Genomic DNA, 27,731 nt, shown 5'->3' with positions numbered 1-27,731 from the left:
CTCGGTGGTAGCGCAACCGAATTGCAGAGAACTTTCTGTACACTCTCTTCAATGGAGGACTTTTTTATTAACTACGACACAGTTCTGAGAACGCCGTTAGTGGGTCCTTATTCAGCTTCCTATATGCTTGCGGATCCAGTAGATCAGTAATTTTACTCCGATAGTCGGCCACATCCATAACCACCGTTGCGCTTCCTTTTTCAGCTGGGAGAACCAAAATACTATCGTCGTCGTTCAGGAGTTTTAAAGCTCTTCTCTCACCCACAGTTATATTACTTTTCGGCGGTTTTGCATTGGCTAATATTCTTACTGTTTCTATACGGATTTCTTCAGCTGTTACAGAATCCACACTGCGAATTCCTGCTTCTACACTGGCTATAATTTCTTCTGTGGGCACAAAACGTGGACTAACAGCAAAATTTCCTCCCTTGGCAAGTACAGATGTCTCATCGTCAGATAACGAATGTTTGGACAAATTGATAATGGTCCGGGAAACGTCTAAATGCCGAACAGTCTGATTAGGTAACAAATTATCAAACTTCTTCTTCTGGCTACTAGACGTTGTCAACATACGCTTCCCCATGGTATCATGCAGTATCTATCAATTTTATCCCAGTCACCACTGCACAGTTTATTACTGATCGTAATATGGAGAGACATTAACTTACAGTTTGTGCTTGCCAAGTCTCGTCAGGTCTGCTGAATGTGCTCTCGTAGTAAGGCCTCCTCAGTCCGTTTGAAAATGCATAGTGCCTTTCCCGAATAGAACAGTCGCTTTATCTTCAGAAACTTCGGTATAACGCCGACGGCTCTGCAATGAGACAGGAATGTGAGGGAACACAAAAGCTGCACTCTCTTCTTCTGGAGTCCTTCCAGGCGTCGCACTTCTCTTGACATCTCCTCCCCGTAGAGGTGTCTGATACTAAAATGTAGACTTCCACGGCCTGAAATATCATGTCCATTATAATTATCCGAGCTGTTATGCCGCGGTCAGTTGATGAATTCTGTGTCGATTCCCAACGTTTCGTCTCCAACTGCGGGAGATATCTTCAAGGGGGTCCGTAGAATTCATCATAACAATTGTCAATGACACAGTAGGCACAGGGCTGCATAAAAACTCCATCGTTCTTCCTCTAAAACATCTATGGATTGCCAAACAAGTAGTTGTTGGTGTTGTACAACTGCCGCATCTACCTTCTTCTCATGACTGACTTTAAACCTGCACACACAAACATGTGATGCACAGTAGGTAGAATTTTACCATCCCACACTTGTATCTAGAATATTGTGTGTTCGAGACAGTAGAAGGCTGAGTGGTTCTAGAATTTACACAGAAATTCTTGAATCACTACACAAATTAACACTTCCTACAGCCTCATTGTCATGAATCTGGTTCTGTACAACCTCACTTTACTCCTATTTCACTATCATTATCAGTGATGTTTAAACTCACAAAATTGTCTGCTACCTGGTCCCGAGTTTCTAATGGCACACTGGCTTGCTTACTATTACTCACCTTCTTCACACTTTGAATGAAAATGTCAGTCCTCACGATAAAATTGTATGACTTCACACAGAATTTCTAGCACACACAAAAGAGAATAAACAATCAAAGTTGTTATCTCAATTGTCCATGTCAATTTAGTTTCACATCACAGACATCATTTCTTTTCCTATGTCCAGTTTTTAGTTATTGTCTCTTTAATCTAATTTTTTTTCTTAACGTATACTCTGAAGAGCCAAAGAAATTGCCTGCCTAGTATATGTAGGGCCCCCGGAATCACGCAGAAGAGCCGCAACATGACATGGCATGGACTCGACTAATGTTTGAAGTAGTGCTAGAGAGAACTGGCACCATGAATTCTACAGGGCTGTCCATAAATCCATAAGAGTATGAATGGGTGGAGATCTCATCTGAACAGCTCGCTGCAAGACATCCCAGATATATTCAATAATGTTCATGTATGGGGAGTTTGGTGGCCATGTTCCTGGAGCCATTCTGTAGCAAATCTGGACATGTGGGGTGTCACATTGTCCTGCTGGAATTGCCCAATCCATTGGAATGCACAATGTACATGAATGCTTACACAAATCAGACATTAAGCTTATGTATCTGTCACCTGTAAGGGTCATATGTAGACATATCAGGGGTCCCATATCACTAAAACTGCACATGCCCCACACCATTACAGAGCCTCCACCAGCTTGAAAAGTCTCCTACTGACATCCATTTGATACAATTTGAAATGAGACTTGTCCGACCAGGCACCATGTTACCAGTCATCAACAGTCCAGTGTCAGTGTTGATGAGCCGAGGCAAGGCATAAAGTTTTGTGTCACACAATCATCAAGAGTACACGAGTGGGTATTCAGTGCTGAAACCTCATACAGATGATGTTTCGCTGAATGTATGCTCGCTGACACTTATTGATGACCCAGCAATGAAATCTGCAGCCATTTGTGGAAGGCTTGCACTTCTGTCATGCTGAATTATTCTCTCCAGTCTTTGTTGGTCCTTTTCTTGCAGGATCTTTTTCCAGCCACAGTGATGTTGGAGATTTGATGTTTCACTGGATTCCTGATAATCACAATACACTTGTGAAATGGTCATATGGGAAAATTCCCACTTCATTACTACCTTGGAGATGCTGTGTCCCATTGTTTGTGAGCTGACTACAACACTTTGTTCAAACTCATTTAAACAATGATAAGCTGCCATTTTAGCAGCAGTAACTGATGTAACAACTGCACCAGACACTTGTCGTCTTATATAGGTGTTGCTGACTGCAGCACTATATTCTGCATGTTTACATATCTCTGTATATGAATATGCATGCCTATAATTTCTTTGGCACTTCAGTGTATGATGCCTCTCAAATCTCCATGCCAGTGCTTTCTTTTAAATTGTCCATTGTATCAGAGTCTATTATTTCATAAGTCAACCTAAAACTCACAATTTTGTTAGCAAAGCCTCATTAGGAGTGTAGCTGTAATGGCAGGATACTTCATCTCAACTGAAATATTTCAGGGCATAACAATTAATTAGCAAATACTCTTCTTCATTCCTAAGCAGTCTCCGATACTGCAGTAACTGTAAAAGAATTCATGAATTATCTGCTCCACCAAAATTTGCTGCAACTTGCTGAGTTCTTGACAGTGTAGCTATTTATTTGGTAATGCTAAAAGAAATTTCAAGAAATTCATGTTGACAAATGTCCTCTTTCAAATTTACATGTTTATTGCGCAATACTGTAACCAAACTGGTTCACAAAAACTGTCAGAAAACTGACAGACTCATGGCTGATTCGCCACTCCGTATATATACACTTCTAACAATTACTGCCTAAGTCATCCATTATTAGAAATAGAACATTTATGGATTACAATCAAAATCTTCCTACTGTACACAGACTGTTGCCATTCAGTTACACATTAATTCATTTATCTCACATTACAACATAAAGTTTTACAATGCTTAAAGCTTTAAGTACTGAAATTCATAAAATATGTTTGCTAACAATGTCTAACATAAATCTGCTTACATAATGAAGATTATAAGTTGAAAAATGTTCCTAAATATCTGTGAGTTTAGTAAACAAATACAAATGAATGCTACTTTCAGTCCTTACAAAAACTCTGTTACAATTACAAAATGAAAATTGTTTATGTTTTATGTTCAAATATTGATTAGTAACAGCAGAACCAACACAGATATATATGTAAGCTTGATAAATGTGGAATGAAATTATTGATAGAATATGAATTAGTATAATAAATTGAATTCTAAGTGATCAGATAATTGAAATATGGTTGTTGTAAAATTTGTGTAAGCCTGTAGATGTGCCTGACATCTGAGGTCAACACTTCATGGCATACTTATCCTAATGATCATATATTGGCACATTTCAAGATAAACGCTGCTACACAAAGAATTGTTGAAGTTGAATACATGTAAAATTAAGAGAAAGGGAGTCACACCCTTCATGTTGTTAATCAGTATTAATATATAGGCCTATATGTATAATGTTGACATATTAATTCTTCATTCTTCCCACTTTATGTAGGTTCCCTACACTTTCTCTAACTATATTTGTATGAATGGGTGGGCGGGTCCTACAACAGTGCCATGTCAGTTACCTTTCTGATATTTTCCTAGTGATTAAGTGATTTATCTTAAAAGATTTTAATGTGAGTTGTACATTGACTTCTAACTTCCTATATATTTTTCTAAGATAAATTATTGTAATGATTTTTTCAGTGCATGTTAAAAATTCAGAATTTAACACTATTACAATACTGACAAAGTCTGCATTCAAATCTACATTTATATGCAACGTGTGATTTGTGTCCTCCATAAAATCTGAGTAGAGTATTTTCATGTATCTGGCAGATCAGTGACCTAAATGTAAATAACCGTAAGTTTTTGTCAAACTGATGTTTCAACCAGGGAACAATGAACTTAAAATGAAAGAACATGATTATTCCATTTAGCTCAGTATATATATTTTGTGATTTGGTTAGTTCCTTTAATATAGCCTGCAACTAAACTTCAAAATAGACATAGTGAATTTCTTCAGTAAATTTAATCCTGACTTAAGTGGAATAATTTACTTCATAGCTGACTACATACAAATAGTATTCTAGTTGTAGGTGGTGATTCGTCCAATACAAATAAGCAGTGACTGATGTACATAAAGAAGTAATTTATTTAGTTTCATGGACTCTTTACAAAAGTTTATATCTATTAAAAAAGCCATCAAGTCTAATGTGTCAATTTATGACTGATAAGACATCCATTTGTCACCTCAAAAACACTTCCAGTAGATCATTTATGGCGAAATTTTTAGAAAAAAATAGATAAAACAGATACTGATGCTCAAACAACTGCACAATGAAGATGATATGTGTTTTTGATATCAAGTTGGCAGACATTTTCTGTATGGATTCAGTTCAAGGAAATGGTATCAGTGACAACATTGAAGACTGACAAAATATTGTTATATGTCTATTATTTATTTTTTAATGGACTCTGATCATTTGAATTTTTGTGTGTGGTGTTTACTGTGTTATTTTTTTAATTTGGCTCCCACAATTTAATTTTATATGAAAGGCAACACGATATATATGTCAATAAGACTTTTTTATGCATATAAGTAATATTTAGTTGAAAGCTGAGCTTAAAATAAAACCATTTCACAAAGATAAATTAATAAAAACAAAAAGTATGTACATACATTTTTCTGTGCGAGTCTGAAACTGGGTGTGCACCACAAATAAGATCACCCATCAATAAACCAGTTGTACCTTTAGAATGGAGCAAATGCACAAGGCTTTCAATATTGATAAATGTGTTATCATCTGCTTTCATGATGTAATGAACAAATGGGCAGTTTTTAACAGTCCATTTCAGTAACATGACAGTTTTTAAAGTCAAGTTATAATATGTGTCCAAAAAGTCTTCTTGGATTATATCTTTGTGCAGAACACTCTCTTTTTCAACCTGCTCCTGGAATTAAATAATTATGTATCAGACTTTCTCTGTGAAATACTGTATTTTACAATAAAACAATTTGTTTTGAAAGAAGCTTGTACACCATTACTTGTCAACAAGTTGCACAGATCACTGAAAAATATTACTCAGGGTACATAAATCCTTTAAACTTAAAAAATATTTATGTTCACCATTTAAAAGAATGAAAGTGCCTAACATCTCATCAACTTAAGCTCATTACAGATGGGGCATTGTTTGGATAACCAAAGATGAAGGCAACAGGCTATGGCTGTTGAAAGAATCTGTCCAGAATTTGTCTGTAGCAATGTAGGGGACTAACATAAAATCTAGCTGGATGGGGATTTGAACTCCACTCCTCACAAAAAAAGTAAAAAATCTGAACCACTGTGCCATTTTACTTGACTGTCATTTGGAACAATGAATTATTCATACATATGGCATCCACTGAAAGTAATGAAATGAACTGTTCCAGGGAACAATAATCTGTGGGTGAAGGACTTTTATTGATCAAATATATAAAATAACAGAAAGGCAGCCACATACTTATAGAAGATTGGTGCACGACACAGAAACGAGTAACAGAAAACAGTTAACACTAGCTTTCAAGATATTGCTCTTTTACTAGTAAGAACTCACATTCACAGACACAACCACACAGATACCCAAACATACAACAAGTCTCAATGCCACTGTGAGCCTGTCCATTTGGGTGCATGTGTGGTTGTGTGTACTCTTACTAGAAAATCAGCAAGAGCTTGAAAGCTAGTGCTAACTGTTTTCATTACATGTTTCTGTATGCCACACAGAAGTCCTCTATATGTAAGTGGTTGCCTTTCCCCTGTTTTATCCATTTTTGCATCCAGAAATTTTTAATATTAGTTATACTACCCAAAGTTTGATTTCAAGGAACAAAACATTAAAACATTTCATTGTGAAATTCAGATATTGAAAATCACACAGATTGGCAATGAACTGGGATATAATGATATGTCAGTGTCAAGAATTCTCAGGAAGGAAGTTATAATGTTACTGTTGGTGGTGTGAGAACTGAATTATCTGGTAACATTAGAATTAAACCTGTTCTCACTAACTGCATTGGATGTTGTGCTTTGTGTGTTGTTCAAGTTTATTTTATTGTTTGCTTTGTTTTTGAGACATTCTGTGAACATTCCATAAGAAGCTCATTATTTTCCCAAAGAGCGTTCTTCCACAAAAGAAGCCAAAGATCTGAAAGTGAAAAAACTACATAAATGTCACAATACCTGGACAAAGTAAAAGCCTTCACTGTGCTTACAAAGAGTGCAGATGAAAATTTAAACTAAGAAACTTTTACTTAATACAGCTGTATCCATTCCACGACTTATCAACCAGACAAAGATCACTGGTATCTTAAAACCAGGCAAACCCAGCAACAAACCTCGAAGTTACTATCCTATTGCACTTCTGAATTTGATGTACAAATTCTTTGAGAGACTGCTGTATAACAGACTGTGTGTTGAGATATTTGGAAAGATTACAGTTGAACAGGACAGATTTTGACCAAATCATAGCTATGTAGATCAAGTACTTCTATTGACAACTTGTATAGAAGCTGGCCTCCAGACACAACAAAAGACCTCTGCAGTATTTATTGATCTGTCTGCAACTTATGATACCATGTGGAGACTCTGTGTTGTTTGTCAGGTGCTCTGAGTAATACCCTGAAGAAGAACAGCACAACTTCTCAACACTATGCTGACTGACATACCATTTTAAATAGTTATAGATAATGCCATTACTGACTAGGAGATCCTTAATAATGGCCTCTCTCAATGCACAGTCCTAGCTCCATACTACTTAGCTTATGTATTGCAGACACATGCTGATGACTTAGTGATAGTGACACAGTACAAACAAATCCAGGTCACTGAAGATGTATTAATTAAATATGTAAGTATAACTGGACATTTTAGTTTATGAGGAGTTCTGCCAAACCCAAAAAATCTGAAACCACATGCTTTCATCTGAGTAATATCCTAGCCAGCCCATTAGAAATACCCAGGGTACCCTGCAGTTGTAGTTAACAGAAAGTTGACATTTAAATAGAATTTAACAGACTGCAGCTAAAATTAGCTCAAGGAACAATATTCTGCAAAAATTATGTGGTATGACATGGGGTTCTGCAGATTTGACCATAGAATCATCTGCCATTGGGCTTGTCTTCTCAGCGGCATAATACTTCAGCCCTGCCTGGAAACAACAGCCACACACAGCTGACAGATTTGCAGTTAAAGAAAACGATGTGGACTGTTACTTGTGCAATAAAGTCCACTCCAGTATTCTGGGTACCAGCCTTGAGCTGCTTTCCACCATCTAACATGAGAAGAAATCAATTCTATCTAAGGGAATACAAGAAATTACGCAACAGTTAACAGCTGTCAATTTATGAGCGCATACCTGCCATCTCAATCAACGGATCCACTCCTTAAATCCATTACTTAGATCAGCTAACAACCTACCGGACCATAACGTCAATTTCCATGAAGTTTGGATGCAAGAATGCTATAAGAACACTGCACGACATCTCCACAGCAGTCTACAAATCAGAAGCAAACCATGGGAACTTGATATAACCATGTAGGACATAGAGTACACTCAACAGGATCCAGACCAACGATTGTAGATGTGCTGACCTATTATAGAGATGAGGAAAAGCTACCACTGTACAGATAACTTGCAGCTTTACAAGAAAGACTGTCCTAAGTAATGCATAAAGGTGCCCTAAAAATTTATGTCTTGGAAACCTCTCAGACTTCTTGGGTATTACAGCAAAAGTGATCAATTATGTAAACATAACAACTAAAATAGCCAATCATTGACAATATAATTTAAATGGATAGTGCAAAAATCTACTCACTAAGCAGTGGCATGGAAGCACACACACAAAAGGGTTCAACTTTCACAAGCTTTCACAGCCAGTGGCTCCTTCTTCTGGCATAAGAGTTGAAGGGGAAGGAAGAGGGGTGAAGGAATATGACTGCAGAGGCTTAGCGAAAGGGGTATAGTTCCTAAAAGTAAACCTGAACCCCGAGTCAGGCGAGACTTACCGGATGGGATGAGAAGGAAAGACTGATTGTCGAGGACTGCACTAGACAAGATTTGAAAACCTGAGAGTTTATAGGTGGAAGTCAGGAAACATGCAAGACAAAGATTACTACTAAAACACCATGCATGAGTTAAGAAGAGTGCAAAGCTAAGTGCATTGTATGTAACAGAGGTGGGAGGGGGGATGGTGAAAAATAGACAGGCCAGAAAATAAAGGATGTAAAAACTAAAATAAAGAGAAGAAAGGAGTAGTTACCGTGAAGATACGCTGAGACAGAAGGAATTAAGATAAATTAAGGCCAGGTGGGTGGTGAGAACCCAACACATGTTGTAGTGCTAGTTCCCACTTGCGGAGTTCTGAGAAATTGAGGTCTGGGTGAAGAATCCAGATGGCGCATTTTGTGAAACAGGCACCAAGGTTATGACTTCCATGTTGTACAGCATGCTCTGCAACAGGATATTGTGTGTTGCCTGTATACATCCTCTGCTTATGCCCATCCTGACTGATAACTGGGTTGTAGTAACACCGATGTAAAAGGTCGAACAGTGTTTACATAACAGCTGGCATATGACATCTGTTGTTCCACAGGTGGCTCCCTGTTTGATAGTATATGTCTAGCCAGTCACAGGGCTGGAATAGGTGGTGGTAAGAGGGTGCTTGGAGGATGCTTTCCTGAGATCCATAAGCCTTCAGCCCCTGATTTGGTTTAGCAGGTTGACCTGGTAAAATTCCTGGAATCTCTAAATACCTTCTCCCAATTAAATTTCACATGGTCTCTGTGCTTATTGCATCATTGACTATTGTTACTAAAACTAGGACAGTTGAAAACGTACTCTTGAAACCTCTTGACATAACCTTGCTATAGGCAAGACTTATTTTCTGATTCACGTTAAGAGAAGTTATGGTATCTAAGATAATTTTCTTTTAACTGTAACTGAATTTGGTTCTGACATTCGGGTGTACAAGAGACTTACAGGAAATTAAATATATATGGAAAGTGAGAGTTTTATTGTGTATGGAGGTTAAATACATCATTAATTGACGAAAAGTAAAGTTGTTATGTCTACTTATTTCATAAGTAGAAAGAGTCTAAAAATTCCAGTACCTAGCATTATTCTATGGAGAAGAAGTGAAGAGGGTTTCCAGCAGCCAGCTAGCCAGTAAGGAAGAGTAGCTGCAAGTTTCAAGTAAGTCACTTCGTAAAGAAATGGAAGGTGGTTTGGGGGAATAAATCAATACAACCCAGATCCACACTCACATTTTAAGTCATTAGAACATTAGAGTCCACCCTTAAGCTCTCAGGTTTTCAAATCTTATCTGGGTCAGTCCCCAACAATCAGTCTTTCCTTTTCATCCCGTCCAGTATGTCTCCCCTGACCCACCGTTCTAGGTGACTTTTATGAACTGTACCCCTTTCTCTAAAACTCTGTAGTGATTTTCCTTCATCCCTCTTCCTCCCCCTTCAACTCTTCTGCCCAAAGAAGGAGCCACTGGCTTCGAAAGCTTGTAAAAGTTGTACCCTTGTGTGTGTGTGTGTTCCCCTGCCACTGCTTGGTGAGTAGATTTTTTATCTATCCATTTACAGTTATATAAACAATATCTCTTTAAATGTTTAAATTAAGTATACATTTTTTTCATACATCTAAAGTGATGTGTAACTGGCATATGACTACTACTACTACTACTACTACTACTACTACTACTACTAGTAGTAGTAGTAGTAGTAGTAATAATAATTATTATTACTATTACTGCTGATATGTGGAAAACTGCAGGTGGTGGAACAGTCAAGAAGATATATGGAGTCCTTCAAAAAGTCTTGGAAACAGGAGCTTTACCAGAAGATTAGAAAACAGCATTAATTCACCCAATCCACAGAAAAGGAGATAAAACTAACCCCAAAACCTATAGAGGAATTTCCCTCCTTCCAGCAATTTACATAATTCTTTCAAAGCATTACAAAAAAGGCTGGAAAGCCAGCTGGATCAGCTTCCCCTTCCATGTATTTCCTATTTGAAAGTGCAATGTTTATAAAGAAATATACAATAACAAATCCTAGTATCCTCCCCAAAAATGAAAATGTTCATCATCATAATACAAGACAAAAAACTGACTTTCATGTAGTCCATACAAAAACCAGTTTGTGCCAAAAAGGAACATTACACCATGGAAAAATTATCTACAATAAATTGCCAAGAGAAATTAAAGTAAAGACTGATGTAAAAAATTTTAAAGCAGCATTAAAAGAATATCTGTTGACACATTGCTTTTATAGCATGGAAGAGTTCCTCCAAAATCCTCGAGAGTCTAAGTGATGATTATGCAAATACTGTAACCATTAACACTGGCCTACAAATACATTCAGATGTAATTCTCGAGTTTCTAATGGGGTTCAAGTATAAGTTGTATACTGACTTGCACAGTATATGAAGTAAAATTCTGTGAATGTAATTCTTTAGTGTACATGTCAATCCATAGTGTAGAAGAGTTCCTCAAAAATCCTTAGAGCTTAAGTGAGGATCATGCAAATATTGTAATCGTTAATATTGTCTTATACATGTATTCAGTTGTAAACGTTAAGTTTCTAATGTGATTTAATTATAACTTACACATTGACTTGCCCAATATATGAAGTGCTGTAAAATTTTGTGAATATAATTTTCTAGTTTCTAAAGTGTTTTAATTATAAGATATACTTTGACCTGTCCAATATCTGATGTGCTGTACTGTACATGTAAGATTTACTGGACCAATAAATACAGTACAATACAATACAATACAATACAATACAATATTAGGAGAGTACCAAGGGGGGTTCAAAACAGGATGATCCATTGTGGAACAAATTTTAAATCTGAAGCTTATAATTAGGTATAAAAGAATGAGAACCAAAAGTATTTACAAATCATCTGTAGACATAAAAAAACCATATGACTTGATCGATAGAGAAACATTATTCATCATCTTAAGTGTGTTTGGAGCTGACAAAAAATCAGTGGCAATCATAAAAGACACACAATCAATATGAACTGTAAAATTAAAATTTTAGGTGCAACTTCCAAGGCATTTGAGATCAAAAACAGTGTAAGACAAGGAGATGGACTGTCTGTACTGGTATTTAGTTGTGTGCTAGAAAGAGTTATCAGGGAATGGAAGAAAAAAATAGAACAAGAAGAAATTTAAAATATCATAATTGGGAGAAAAGGGGATAAACTGAGTCATGATTGCTTGGCTTTGGTAGATAATCTTGCCATCTTAGCTGAATCTATAGAAGATGCAATAACGCAGATAAATTTCCTACAAGAGGTAGCTTTAAGAAGTAGGCCTATGTATCTTTTCAAAAACCAGAGTATATGACAGATGTGAAGGAGGTACTAAAATACATGGAAACTGATTATAGATGAATGTAAATGCTATAAATTTAAATATCTAGGTGAAACAATGAAACCTAATGCTTTGTACAAAGAAGCTAACTTACTAAGAGCAAGAAAAGTGGAAGTGGCTCTGTCTCTAAACCAGAATGCCACTGTGCTTCAGACCACCTTTTATTAAATACAGCCAAACAATTTGGTGAAAGTATAATATAAATAATAACATCAACCCCAAGATGAGTATAATATAACTGTCTAGATAAAAAGTATGCTCAACAAGCAGCAAGAGGAGAAAAAACTGGGGAAAGTTAAGGAAATTTGTGAGATTTTGAAGCCAGTGGCACCTACTTCCAGCAGAGGTACTGAAAGGGTTGAAAGGAGGTTGAAGAAAATGCACTGGCATGGTATAGGAAATGGGAAGAGTTATGCAAAGTCACCCAGAACCCCAGCACAGTATAGACTTAACTGGACAGGCTGATAAGGAATGACTGATTGTTGTTGATAGTTGTAATGGGACATCCTCCTCTAGCATTACTTTTCCTCAACAGTAGGTGTCGATGCTAGTATTATTTTTCAAATTTTAGAGAGGTCAGTATAATCTCAGTTGCTTTTCTGAAAATTTTCATGTAATTTTATACACAGTACATTATATTTCAAGTTAAAATTTACGGAAAGGAATTACTTTATAAAATATTTTAGTTTTGATGTTATAATCTATAAGAACTAATTCTGAATGTACAGTTAAAATTATTTTTCTTAGAAACATTTGAAATTAAGAATTATTTGCATACTTAAAATTTCTATTATTAATAACTCAATCCTGTACTGTTCACTATGTTTATTTTTGGATTCATTTATGAAATAATAACAGAAATTAACAATGTAACAAAAACTAGCAGGAATTCATTTGTTACGAAAAATTGTTAACCCTTAGGAATACTGTTATTTCCAAAGAGTGTGGGAGTCATATGTTTGCCTCTGATGTGATTGGACATATTTTTGTATAATAGATGTGAACAATGTAATTTCAGCTTTATTAATTTGAAAAATAAATACTGTGTGATATACTAAAATGTGAGAAAATCAGAGAAAAATATATTTACGTAAAAAATTCTGCAACAACAATCTTCCAATTTATTTAGTTCAAACAGACCATGAGGACCTGATGTTTGATTTTCAGCTTCAAGACTCAGAACCGTAAACAAGAAGAACTGGAACCATCTCAAGATAAGTAAACTTGAAAGTTTATTGTAATCTTCACTCCTCTCAAATCTTCATAAAAGACTTTGCTTATTAATTACTTGGACTGGACATTGTTTAATGTGGACAATAGATGGAAGAAGGAAGTAAGAGGGAGATTATAGAGTGGTGGACAAGATTTGAAAACCTGAGAGTTTAAAAGTGGTAGATAGGGTTATAACAAAGGTTACCGACAGGCCATTGTGCAAAAGTTAATTAGAGCAGACAGATAAGCGCATTATACATAGTAGACAGGTGGAGGTGGTGGTGGGAAAAAATTTGACAGATCAGAAAATAAATGATACAGATAATTAAAATGGAATTAAGAAATTGATAGTTATGGAAAAGGAATGCTAAAAACAAAACAAAAATTAATGCAAACTAACACATATTGGGTTGTGAGAACCCAAGACATGTAGTAATGCCAGTTACCAACTGTGCAGTTCTGAGAAACTGGTGTCTGTGGGAAAAGTCCAAATGCTACAGGCATTGAGGTCACAACTGTTATGTTGTAGAGGATTCTCTGGTCTACAAAGACTCCCCTCCTATATTAAAGACACCAACCATTTCTGAGATTATCTGAAATCTGTGTCCGTACCACTCCCCCCATACACCTTTCTTGTCATCATTGATGCCACCTCCCCTTACACCACTATTCCACATGGATAGTGTCTGTCTGCTACTGAACAATACCTCAACCAACACCCACCTGATTCCAAACCCATGACGTACTTACTAACAACTAATTTACCTTTGAGAGGCAGACATACAAACAGATCACAGGCAGGGCAATGGGATCACGGATGTCTCCTTCCTACGCCAACTATTTCATAGGTTGTTAGGAAGTGATTTTCCTGGGATCCTTGGTTCGGTTTAGAAACAATGATGATGTCCCTGCCATGTGGACTTATGGTAAGGCTGACCAATTAAAATTTTTGGAATCTCTATACTACATCCTCCCAATTAAATTTTGTATAGTGTTTTTCCAAATCCCATGTCACCTTCCTTGTTTTTTATCTCATCCTCACTGCTACACAATTCTACTCACATTAAACCTGTGAAGAAACAACAGTACTTACACTCTGACATTTTCCATCCTTTCCATGATAAACGCCCTCCCATATAGGCTTGGCATTCAAGGCAAATTTGTTTGTTCACATGCAGACTCTTTACAGCAGTCTGCCACCATTCTCACCACAGCCTTCACTGGTCATAATTAGTCCATCAGGCTAGTTCAAAAGCAGAATTCCTGGGCCATCCCACCAGATACTGGTACTACTGATCCTTCCAAAAAACAGCTTAAGAGTACATCTCTTGTCACTCAATACTGTCCTGGTCTTGAAGGAATTAGTGAACTACTTGGACAAGGCAATGGCTTCCTAAAAATCATGCCCTGAAAAGACGTCCATTCTGTCTGATTTTATGCTCCCCCCATCATTTCCCAATCTCGGCAGTATCCTGATGAGAGCCTGTGCTCCTTCTGCACCCATTTCCTTGCATTATGGCTCATACCCCTGTGACCACTACCATTGTAAGACTTGCCCTATCCACCCTCCTACCACTAGCTATACCATCCCTACAACCGGCAGCCTTCTGTATTGGTATGACTACCACAAAGTTATCAATTATGATAAATGGGCATATGTGCACTCTGGATCTTCCCCCGTGGCACCAGTTTCTCAGAACTCTGCAAGTGGTAACTGTCATTACAACATGATCTTGATCCTTGCCACCCACCTGGCCCTAATTTATGTAAACTTCTTCAGTCTTAGTGTTTTTCTTTTCAGTAACTATACCTTTCTTCCCTCCCTTTTAGGTTTCTACACCTTTTATTTTCTCACTGGTCTATTTTTTCTCACCACCACCTCCACCTGTCTACCACGTATATTGCACTAAGCTTTCAGCCCTTATTATCTCTTGCATAATGGTTTGCAGGTAATCTCTGTCTTGCTTTTTATACTATCTTCCATTTTTTAAGCTTTCAGGTTTACAAATCTCATCTGCTGCAGTCTTCAACAGTCAGCCTTTCCTTCTCATCCTGTCTGGTAAATCTCCTTCAACCTGGAGCTCTGGGTGACTTTTCCATAACTCTTCCCATTTCATTAAACTTGCCGATCCCTTTCCCTCATCCTTCTTCCTAGCCCTTCAACACTTCTGCCAGAAGAAGGAGCCACTAGCTCTAAAAGCTTGCACATTTACTTAACTTTTATATATGTTTTCTGCTCTTGCTACTTGGTGAATAGATTTTTGACCCATCCAATATAATTATGTTGTTGTTGTTGTTGTTGTGGTCTTCAGTCCGGAGACTGGTTTGATGCAGCTCTCCATGCTACTCTATCCTGTGCAAGCCTCTTCATCTCCCAGTACCTATTGCAGCCTACATCCTTCTGAATCTGCTTTGTGTATTCATCTCTTGGTCTCCCTCTACGGTTTTTACCCTCCACACTGCCCTCCAATACTAAATTGGTGATCCCTTGATGCCTCAGAACATGTCCTACCAACCGATCCCTTCTTCTAGTCAAGTTGTGCCACAAACTCCTCTTCTCCCCAATTCTATTCAATACCTCCTCATTAGTTCTGTGATCTACCCATCTAATCTTCAGCATTTTTCTGTAGCACCACATTTCGAAAGCTTCTATTCTCTTCTTGTCTAAACTATTTATCATCCACGTTTCACTTCCATACATGGCTACACTCCATACAAACACTTTCAAAAACTACTTCCCGACACTCTAATCTATACCTAATGTTAACAAATTTCTCTTCTTCAGAAATGCTCTCCTCGTCATTGCCAGTCTACATTTTATATCCTCTCTACTTCGACCATCATCAGTTATTTTGCTCCCCAAATAGCAAAACTCCTTTACTACTTTAAGTGTCTCATTTCCTAATCTAATTCCCGCAGCATCACCCGGCTTAATTCGACTACATTCCATTATCCTTGTTTTGCTTTTGTTGATGTTCATCTTATACCCTCCTTTCAAGACACTGTCCATTCTGTTCAACTGCTCTTCCAAGTCCATTGCTGTCTCTGACAGAATTACAATGTCATCGGCGAACCTCAAAGTTTTTTTTTCTTCTCCATGGATTTTAGTACCTACTCCGAACCTTTCTTTCGACTACATTCCATTATTTTCGTTTTGCTTTTGTTGATGTTCATCTTATACCCTCCTTTCAAGACACTGTCCATTCCGTTCAACTGCTCTTCCAAGTCCATTGCTGTCTCTGACAGAATTACAATGTCATTGGCGAACCTCAAAGTTTTTTTTTCTTCTCCATGGATTTTAATACCTATTCCGAACTTTCCTTTCATTTCCTTTACTGCTTGCTCAATATACAGATTGAATAGCAATGGGGAGAGGCTACAATCCTGTCTCACTCCCTTCCCAACCACTGCTTCCCTTTCATGTCCCTCGACTCTTATAACTGCCATCTGGTTTCTGTAGAAATTGTAAATAGCCTTTCGCTCCCTGTATTTTGCCCCTGCCACCTTTAGAATTTGAAAGAAAGTATTCCAGTCAACATTGTCAAAAGCTTTCTCTAAGTCTACAAATGCTAGAAACGTAGGTTTGCCTTTCCTTAATCTTTCCTCTAAGATAAGTCGTAGGGTCAGTATTATCTCACGTGTTCCAACATTTCTACGGAATCCAAACTGATCTTCCCCAAGATCAGCTTCTACCAGTTTTTCCATTCGTCTGTACAGAATTCGAGTTAGTATTTTGCAGCTGTGACTTATTAAACTGATAGTTTCGCAATTTTCACATCTGTCAACACCAGCTTTCTTTGGGATTGAAATTATTATATTCTTCTTGAAGTCTGAGGGAATTTCGCCTGTCTCATACATCTTGCTCACCAGATGGTAGAGTTTTGTCAGGACTGGCTCTCCCAAGGCTGTGAGTAGTTCTAATGGAATGTTGTCTACTCCCGGGGCCTTGTTCCGACTTAAGTCTTTCAGTGCTCTGTCAAACTCTTCACGCATTATCATATCTCCCATTTCATCTTCATCTACCTCCTCTTCCATTTCCATAATATTGTCCTCAAGTACATCGCCCCTGTATAGACCCTCTATATACTCCTTCCACCATTCTGCTTTCCCTTCTTTGCTTAGAACTGGTTTTCCATCTGAGCTCTTGATTTTCATGCAAGTGGTTCTCTTTTCTCCAGAAGTCTCTTTAATTTTCCTGTAGGCAGTATCTATCTTACCCCTCATGAGATAAGCCTCTACATCCTTACATTTGTCCTCCAGCCATCCGTCCTTAGCCATTTTGCATTTCCTGTTGATCTCATTTTTGAGACGTTTGTATTCCTTTTTGCCTCCTTCACTTACTGCATTTTTGTATTTTCTCCTTTCGTCAATTAAATCCAGTATCTCTTCTGTTACCCAAGGATTTCTATGAGCCCTCGTCTTTTTACCTACTTGATCCTCTGCTGCCTTTACTGTTCCATCTTTCAAAGTTACCCATTCTTCTTCTACTGTATTTCTTTCCCCCATTCCTGTCAATTGTTCCCTTATGCTCCACCTGAAACTCTGTACAACCTCTGATTCTTTCAGTTTATCCAGGTCCCATCTCCTTAAATTCCCATCTTTTTGCAGTTTCTTCAGTTTTAATCTACAGTTCATAACCAATAGATTGTGGTCAGAGTCCACATCTGCCCCCTGGAAATGTCTTACAATTTAAAACCTGGTTCCTAAATCTCTGTCTTACCATTATATAATCTATCTGATACCTTCTACTATCTCCAGGATTCTTCCATGTATACAACCTTCTTTCATGATTCTTGAATCAAGTGTTATCTATGATTAAGTTATGCTCTGTGCAAATCTCTACCAGGCGGCTTCCTCTTTCATTTCTTAGCCCCAATCCATATTCACCTACTATGTTTCCTTCTCTCCCTTTTCCTACTCTCGAATTCCAGTCACCCATGACTATTAAATTTTCGTCCCCCTTCACCACCTGAATAATTTCTTTTATCGCATCATACATTTCATCAATTTCTTCATCATCTGCAGAGCTATTTGGCATATAAACTTGTACTACTGTAGTAGGCATGAGCTTCGTGTCTATCTTGGCCACAATAATGTGTTCACTATGCTGTTTGTAGTAGCTTACCCACACTCCTATTTTTTTTATTCATTATTAAACTTACTCCTGCATCACCCCTATTTGATTTTGTATTTATAACCCTGTATTCACCTGACCAAAAGTCTTGTGCCTCCTGCCACTGAACTTCATTAATTCCCACTATATCTAACTTTAACCTATCCATTTCCCTTTGTAAATTTTCTAACCTACCTGCCTGATTAAGGGATCTGACATTCCATGCTCCGATCCGTAGAACGCCTTTTTTCTTTCTCCTGATAACGATGTCCTCTTGAGTAGTCCCCACCCGGAGATTCGAATGGGGGACTATTTTACCGCCGGAATAATTTACCCAAAAGGACGCCATCATCATTTAATCATACAGTAAAGCTGCATGCCCTCAGGAAAAATTACGGCTGTAGTTTCCCATTGCTTTCAGCCGTTCGCAGTACCAAAACAGCAAGGTCGTTTTGGTTAGTGTTACAGGGCTAGATCAGTCAATCATCCAGACTGTTGCCCCTGCAACTACTGAAAAGGCTGCTGCCCCTCTTCAGGAACCACATGTTTGTCTGTCCTCTCAACATATACCCCTCCATTGTGGTTGCACCTAAGCGGTACGACTATCTGTATCATTGAGGCATGCAAGCCTCCCCACCAACAGCAAGGTCCATGGTTCATGGGGGGGGGGGGGGGGGGGGGGGGGAATATAACTATATTTCCAAAAAATGATTACTTTAATTGATATACAAACAATTAGATGAAAGAGAAAAGATGGAAAAGAAAATAAGCAGGAAAAACTTGAGACCAAAATATCATAGTTGAAAGTAGAAATTAAGAAGTAATACAGAAATTTATGAAAAAAAAAAAGAATGAATATTAGACATAATGAGAAAGAGAAGAGTTGTATTCTATGGACACTGAAAAGGCTGGTTAAAAATGACAATGTAAAGATTTTTACCTTTTTTTGTCAAAAACAGAAAAACATTAATTATTTGTATCAGAAAAGTAAGAAGTACCTGAGGAAAATGGAAATAATGGAGGAAGAAATAGTAGAAAGAGAGAATATCAGAGCTAAACTAAAAAGTTTCAAGGGCTTCCTGGAGAAAATATACAAATTGACAGGTGTAATATAGACAGGAGACTGAAGCTAAAAGCAAAGGGAAAGAATGAAGAACTGGTGGAAAGAAAGAAGACATACAGAGAGAAGAAAGAAGATATAAGATGTTTCCTGTGGTCCTTAGTAGGTCAAGCAAAAACGAAGTAATGATAACGACAGTAATAATAAAAATTAAACAGCTCTTCTGTGAGAGAAACACACACAGCTTGTTAACATTATTGGTACTTACAATGCACACAAAACACTTTTTATTACATTAAAAGTGCTCGTAAGTGTATTGTGAGTCATATTATCTTCAAAAATAGAGGAAAAGAGGAAGTAGAAACAGTTAAACATAATAAACAGTTAAACATAGTGAAACAAACCAAGATAGCAAGTGCTTAGTGAAATAATACTGTGAATACACTCAAATTTGTGAAAATAAACGAGAAAAGAATCAAGTCTACGGATGTAATTTTTGCTGTTACAAGAGAGTTTGTTACGATATCAGGCTAGTGAAATTTGTATAAACTGTGGACACAGGTTAAATACAAATCAGTGCATGTACTAGTGAAAAACTTTCAAATAAGTGTGTAGTACAATTCTGAACTATATGTTTAAAGCGCACAAATGAAATGGAAATGAAGACACAACAGTACCAGTACTCCAGGTATGTTTACTCTAATACGAATTTTTTTTGCCAAGCATGGGACAGAAAAGTAAACAACTATCGTCACGATGCACAGTATGTAAATTGGTCAGCGCAAGGCTTGAAAATAAACAAATAGACCATAAAATGGTACAAGGAAATACTCAGTATGAAATTTCCCGACAATGAATGAACGATGAAATTTTATGAAAGGATGCTCTAATTGCACATCTTACTGATAGTTTGAAGACTCTAAAAGAACAATTAAACTGTATGAGTGCCACAAACAGTGCATCAATTTTTTCAGATGACTGAAAATGTGTACCAAATTTACAAAAGGAAAAACAAAACAGCAACATTGCTGAATGTTCTGATAATTGTGTTACATCACACATCCCAGTAAAAGTAAGTACTGAACAAACAGAAATGCAATTAGCAGGGAATGGGACCAGGAATCAATGTAATACAGCTATGCCAGAAACTAAAGTTCTTATGTTGACTGACAAAAATGGCAGAAACTATCCAAGCCTGTTAAATGAATTATCACAAGAAATACTCTCTGTAACATCCTTTGTTAAACCAGGTGTGTTATTTAATGAAATTACTAGAGACATTCATAGCAGAATCAAACACATAGGAAAAGAAGACACTCTAATAGTCTGTGCTGGATCAAATGACAGCAGAAACTGGAAGATGACCTGTAATTTCAAAAATGCTGTAGAAGAGTTAATCAGGAATATGTTACACCCAAAGGTGATACTGTGTACAATTCTGTACCAGTAAGGAAGGGTACAGAAAAATTATGTCATATATCAGCTGAACAAGTACACTATAAAAACCTGTGAACAATACAATCATGTCACAGTACTTAACATAAACAGATTCCTAAGAAGACAAGATTTCACATGGCAAGGATTGCATACAAACAAAAGAGGAAAAAAGAAACTATGCAGAGAATTAAAGTATGCAGTTACAACCAAAAAGCAGACCATAGTCATGGGAAACAACATAGCAGTAACCATGATGCCAGAAGTAGAAAAATCTTGTATAGAATCAAAAAACCAGGAAGATGGAAAAACTGGACCATCACATTCCAAATTCCAACAGTGAGATTGACCACACTGAACCAAGAAAAATAGATGCAAACGCAGCATTAACAGCAGTACTGGAACAAGCAACATCATCGTCATCCCAGTCAACAGCAGAACCACAACCACCATTGGCAACAGCAGCACAACCACAGTCACCAGTGGCAGCAGCATCCCTAGAATCATTATCATCAGAAACACAGGCAACAAGAAAAGAATCAACATCAATAACAGAAAATGCAACATCAACACTATAGTCTGGGAGACGAGTCTTTGGTATTGACAGCTCGGTAGTGTCTTTCCGTTGCCTAGCGACTGCAGGCAGGCAGCCAATGACGGCCTGACTTTGAGCGGGTAGCAAGGGCCACGTTGCCGCTCTGAAACCCGGTCGCGCGCGCTTATGAAACTTACCAGTGTCTCGCGTGCAGGTGGTGCGGTCGTTCGTCGTTTGTCTGAAGTTGAATTCGCAGTTTATTTCGTTTTTGTTGTTTTTAGTGTTTCTTTGTTTATGTTTCGTTGTAAACAATGTCTAGTGCGGCGGGTAGTACCAGCCCAACACAAGAAGTGAAACGGAGGAAGAAAAGTGTGCTACACACCCAGGCCCGTGAATTCGTGTGCTCTGTGAGAGATTACTTTGAGAAAGAAAAGGACAAAGGTGGGCCCTTAATTCCTGTTGTTCAGGTTGTGAAGAGAACTGCAGCAGCAATGAAAATAAGTAAGAACACTGTTGTAAAGATAGGGAAAGAACAGTATAGTGTAGATTGTGACGAGAGTGGCACAACAAAGCTGCACACACCAGGAATGAAGCGACCGAGAAATAAGCAGGTGACAGCTTTGGGCGATTTTCAGAAAGACGCTATTCGTTGTCATATATACAGCTATTATAAGAGAAGGGAACATCCCACTCTATCTAAATTACAGGTGTCGCTTCAGAAAGACGATCTTTTTAAAGGGAGCAAATTTCCATTGCGTACAGTGTTGAAAGACATAGGCTTCAGCTATTCACTGTTTAACGGACGCAAAATATTAATGGAAAGGACAGATATAGTTGCATGGCGGTGCAGATTTTTGTGGAGGATCATGGGTGTGGAATTCGAAAGTATGGTGTGGTTAGATGAAACTTGGGTCAATGCCAGCCATTCTTTACGTAGAGGCTGGAATGATGGAACGCCCGAGGGGACAATGGCAGTGCCTGTTAGCAAAGGAGGGCGTATTATTGTCTTACATGCAGGAACATCGAAAGGTTTTGTGCCAAACTGCTTGTAAATGTTTCGGTCAAAAAAGACAGGAGATTACCATGAAGAAATGAACAGTGTAGTATTTCAAGAATGGTTCGAGACATCGCTTATGACGAATCTGACAAGTTCATCAGCGATTGTTATGGACAATGCGCCTTATCATTCCGTTGTTCACGATAAGGCACCAACCTTGGCAACAAAAAAAGACGATATCATTCAGTGGTTGAAACGGCGAAAAGTAGATTTCAGAGAAGATTTAAGGAAGGCGGAACTGCTCAAAATTGTGGCACAAAAGAAACCCCAATTTCCAACATATGTAATTGACGAGATTGCTAAAAGGCACGGGCATGAAATCGTTCGGCTTCCTCCATACCACTGTCACTTCAATGCAACTGAAGGAGTGTGGGTGCAGATAAAAAATTACATTGCTGCAAACAATAAAAAATTCACGATCTCTGAAGTGGAAACTCTCCTTCCAGCAGCTGTCAATAAAGTGACAAGCGAGACGTGGGCTAAAATTGTAAACAGCACTGCAAGTGCCATCAGAGAGGTGGCCAAAACCGAAGGGGTTGTGGAAGAATGCATCGAAAATTTAATTATACATCTGGGAGAGAGCAGTGATAGTTCAAGTAGTGCTGAGGAAGACAATGTCAAATCAGATTCTGACGGTGATGTGAGTGGTGTTTTTCCATCAAAGTAATTACAACGTATTCAGGAATGTAAGGAGGGAGTTTGCTATCGATCTACAACCAGATCATCATATTGTGAGTACTTTCTTCAGATTATAACTCTTAATACACTGACCAATTATTCTGTAGCTTGTAGTAGAACAAATTAATAATGCTAATACTTAACAATGGAAACCAAAACTGCTAATGTTCAACAACTTGCAAAAATAGTTTTCATTTCAGTTGTGAAGTTTAACAAATAACTTTATTATGTTTCAGCATCTTAGATACTTGTACTAAATAGCTCTTATCAGTTTTCGAGTTAATACACAGGGTGATTCAAAAAGAATACCACAACTTTAGGAATTTAAAACTCTGCAACGACAAAAGGCAGAGCTAAGCACTATCTGTCAGCGAATTAAGGGAGCTATAAAGTTTCATTTAGTTGTACATTTGTTCGCCATTTCAGCCAATAAAGTTTTTGGTCCCTGTTTCTTCGAAGGCGCTACTATAACTGGACTACAGTATCTGGAGATTTTAGAGAATTGGCTGTTCCCTCAGCTCGAACAAGAAGCACAACAATTCATATTTCAGCAGGATGGAGCGCCACCACATTGGCACTTATCTGTCCGTAACTACCTGAACGTCAACTACCCGAGGCGATGGATCGGCCGCCAGGCAGCCCGTGACAGAGCGCGTCATCACTGACCTCCAAGAAGCCCTGATCTTACCCCCTGCGATTTTTTATTATGGGGGTATGTTAAGGATATGGTGTTTCGGCCACCTCTTCCAGCCACCACTGATGATTTGAAACGAGAAATAACAGCAGCTATCTAAACTGTTACGCCTGATATGCTACAGAGAGTGTGGAACGAGTTGGAGTATCGGGTTGATATTGCTCGTGTGTCTGGAGGGGGCCATATTGAACATCTCTGAACTTGTTTTTGAGTGAAAAAAATCCTTTTTAAATACTCTTTGTAATGATGTATAACAGAAGGTTATATTATGTTTCTTTCATTAAATACACATTTTTAAAGTTGCGGTATTCTTTTTGAATCGCCCTTTATTTCAAGCATCAACTTCAAATAAATTCACGCGTACCAATACGACTTGTATTTTGTCTCACTTTTATTTCTGCTGCTAGAGAATGCGTGTAGCAGACAGGGCGCCGCGTGCTGTGAGCCATGTTCGGCAACAGCGCTGTCTGCCCGCCGGAACTGTCAGTACCAATCACTCGTCTCACGGACTATAGCAGAAGTAATAGAAACCACTCATCCTCCTAACACAACAAGAGGTTCACCATCATGCCAACTAAAGGAGCAGGCAACATTGGAAAACTCACCAAATGGTCGTTTACTGAGGAAGAAGAAAGCAGCAGTTCCATCCCATCTCAATGATTTTTTGCTGAAAGGCTACAGGAAACCCACAGTAAGATAAGTACAAGTGTAATATTCTTAAATATGAATGTGTGGTCTCCTAAGAACAAACTTAATGAACTTCAGTATTGGCTGGAAAACTTAAAACTGCACGATGATTTCAATAAATGAACACTGGCTTAGGAATGAGGAACTAAAATTAAGTGTACCATTTGGATATGAATTGGCAACCAGCTACTGTAGAACAAGTATTAAACATGGTGGTGTATTTGTATGTGTTAAAAATAGTGAGAACCTAATCTATGAAGTTATAGATGTAAGTGGACTGTGCATAGAAGCAAAATTTGAAACTGCAGCCATAATGTAGCCAAACGAGGAAATTGTAATAGCTTCAGTATACCACCTCCCAAAACACAACGAAGACCTGTTTTTGGAGCTTCTGAAGAAACAGATACTCTTGCTGCTCAAATACAAAAATTACAGAATACTAATATTTGGTGATATCAATATAGACAATAGCTTTATGAATAGAAAGGTTGATCACTTGCTAAATACATTAAGACCCCTTACCTTCAGTTGTATAAATGACAAACCTACAAGACAGGAAGTATGTCTAGATGACATGATTTGTATTTCATCTAAACAAAACAGAATTCAACACAATTGAGCTAGGCATTTTGGATCATGAAGGACTATGGCTCAGACAAACTCTTTACAGTAAGGCAACTAAAACTTCCACAGACTGTAGAAAAATTATAAGACCAATTAATTAATCAAAGCTAAACAAGTTGATAAATAAACTGAATTTAATAAAATGCGATCAAATAAGAACCACTGCAGGTGCAAATGAATCTACCAACAAATTTCTAGAACTGTTAACTCAAAATTTTGAAGCCTGTTGTCCTAAACACTGCAAGAAAATATCAAAGCAAAATTGTTACACCCCACATCTAAGTAGAATAAGAATCATAATGCTACTCTATCATGATAGGTCCAAGCACAATAATGCTGACAAGGAAATGTACATGAGCGTGAAAAAGATTTACAGGTCTGAAATCAAGGCAGCTAAGTGCAAAGCAAATGATAGATAAAAACTGAAATCAGTAAATAAATGCAAAGCCGCATGGGAAATTATTAAAACAGAAACTAATTGTCATGATAAAGTATACCAGACACCAATTCCACCTAATACTCTAAATGCGCATTCTGTCAGTCCTCAATCAGATAACAGCATAATGGAGAATTTTTTACTAAATTCATTAGGCCACTTGAAGAACAAAATCATTCCAGTGCTGAATAGACTGGGTTACCATACTGATCAATTTATAGAACTATAAACTATAGTTTTGAGTAGGTACCGTACCTGCAGAGTATTGTGTTTTAATACACCAAGTAGAAAAGCCACTCTTATAGCACTAGCTTTTTCAGTAACAATAGGTGCAGATGCCCATGTCTGCCTGATTGCTGCTCGAGCTTCAAAGTTACCAACAGCTGAGCATACAACAATGAGGAGAAACAGCTTTTTGCTACAAATATCTGCTTGAGGAATAATTTCTGTCAAATTCTCTGGCAGCACATAGAGCCGCAAATCTCTGCTTGTATTTACAGACCAGCCTGGAATATTTGTGTAATCAAATAGTATTGCATCTGACAGTTACAAAAAACACAAATGACTGTAAAATAAACATTTTCAGAGAATCCACCACATCTGAATTGCATTACAGCACACCATGACCACAAAAGCATTCTTTATCAAAAGCCATAAATTTCTTGAGATACTCAGTGGGACCAACAGTCAACTTTTAAATCCTCTTAGGATTCCATTACACAGACCCTCCTGGGGCACTACACGATTTCAAGAATAAAAAACAAGAGATTATGTTTAATAAAATATTCTTCGTCTTAATGACATATAAATTACAGTAACCCTAGCTTTTGACAGCAAAATTATTTCTGGAACTATTTTTATAAATTTATTTTTGTACTTCAACTTTCTTGCATATAGGAATCAAACAAGATGGCATGAAAAATGATTCATTTTCAATTAAATGTAAGCAATGTTGATATTCAATAACCCTCCTTGGTTTATCTGAGAACACTTCCTCATTCTCTTTTAGCACTCAATAAAATTCCCTCTTTTCACTAAACAATTTGAAGACCAGTCACTTAGAGGAATTTTGGGCCTAGAAAATGAGCCATTTATGGCATTATTTAAAGTGGTCCTGGTACATATGTAATTGATATATCTTAAAGAGTAATACATACTAAAAAAGACCAAGCTTCAAGATTTATTTTTCATACTTACTTTAGTTCTTCAATAGGTTATAGCTTCCAAAATCATGATGACAGCAATTATAAATGTATTTCTAAAAAAAGAAGTTCAAGGTGAGGTACTAATCAATTTATACCAATTGAGCTTCTGAAATTTTTTGCTCACTCAACTAACACGACATATCTGTAGAAGACTTACAGTAAACTGTGAAACATGAAATTGTGTCGACACAATCACACATTGGCTCAGCCATTTGTGACAGCAGCTGTTACATTCGCTAATGTTTCTTTGAAAATAATTCTAGAAATTGGCAACAGAAGGCAAAACTTTGAAGAGACAAGCAGCAAGACATCCATACAATGTTCGCATATGAAATGAATTGAGTTTTTGAGCAACAGGAGGGTGGGTCATGTGGAGTGAAAATCATCATGCAGTTTTCTCCATAATTCCTGCACTATTTCTGACTCAGATAATCTTCCTCTTTGATATTCTAACTTCCTAAATCAATTCTCACAACACACTTTCATGGAGTTTCTCCCGTGAATTGCTGACATTCATATGATTACAAATCCATTCCACAAATTATCTTTTTTTTGTACAGACCAATACTTCAAGAAGTTGTCCTTAAATTTAGAAAATGTCTGTTCAGTATGGTAAGTCCAAATTTAAACAACACCTTTTCTCATAACCTGCCAGAGCATCAACCACTGTATATTTTCTGTTTGTTACTTATTTCAACATGTAAAAGTCTGCCACAATTCTTTACGAGATTTTCACTGTGCAACCAATTTGTTTCTTCCATGAATCAAACTTTCTTCCTTGCTCAACAGCTCTGTTCCATGTACAACTAATTGTAAAGAATTTGTCTGTTTTGTAATTCTTGTTGCAATAATTCCATCTCAAAGCAAATTTCTAATGGTGTATTCCCAATCGTTCCTTTTAACTTCTGCTTTCCACAAAAACCTAAGCAGATATCTACATCATTTTGAACATTCAAAATTGTGATTCTCAATACTGGGATCTCTACATCTGTTTCTTCATGGATTTTGTGGTACC

The 27,731-nt window shown here is 37.4% G+C and overlaps 1 protein-coding gene across 1 annotated transcript in view; it reads right to left on the bottom strand.

The window, feature by feature from the left end:
• LOC124616409 (beta-1,3-galactosyltransferase 1-like) overlaps window positions 1–27,477 on the bottom strand; it is a 59,728-nt gene extending 32,251 nt beyond the window's left edge. Inside the window, exons 1-3 of the mRNA XM_047144713.1 lie at window positions 27,405–27,477; window positions 25,767–26,050; window positions 5,235–5,506 (exon numbers count right to left, since the gene is read on the bottom strand). Coding sequence (XP_047000669.1) covers window positions 5,235–5,506; window positions 25,767–26,050; window positions 27,405–27,477 — 629 coding nt within the window. The remainder of the gene's footprint in view (window positions 1–5,234; window positions 5,507–25,766; window positions 26,051–27,404) is intronic.
• Between the last annotated feature and the right edge of the window lie 254 nt (window positions 27,478–27,731).

The sequence above is a fragment of the Schistocerca americana genome, chromosome 5, assembly GCF_021461395.2.
Source record: "Schistocerca americana isolate TAMUIC-IGC-003095 chromosome 5, iqSchAmer2.1, whole genome shotgun sequence".
NCBI lineage: Eukaryota > Metazoa > Arthropoda > Insecta > Orthoptera > Acrididae > Schistocerca > Schistocerca americana.
Note: the sequence above shows the minus strand (reverse complement) of the source record. Positions and strands in the feature narration are given on the sequence as shown.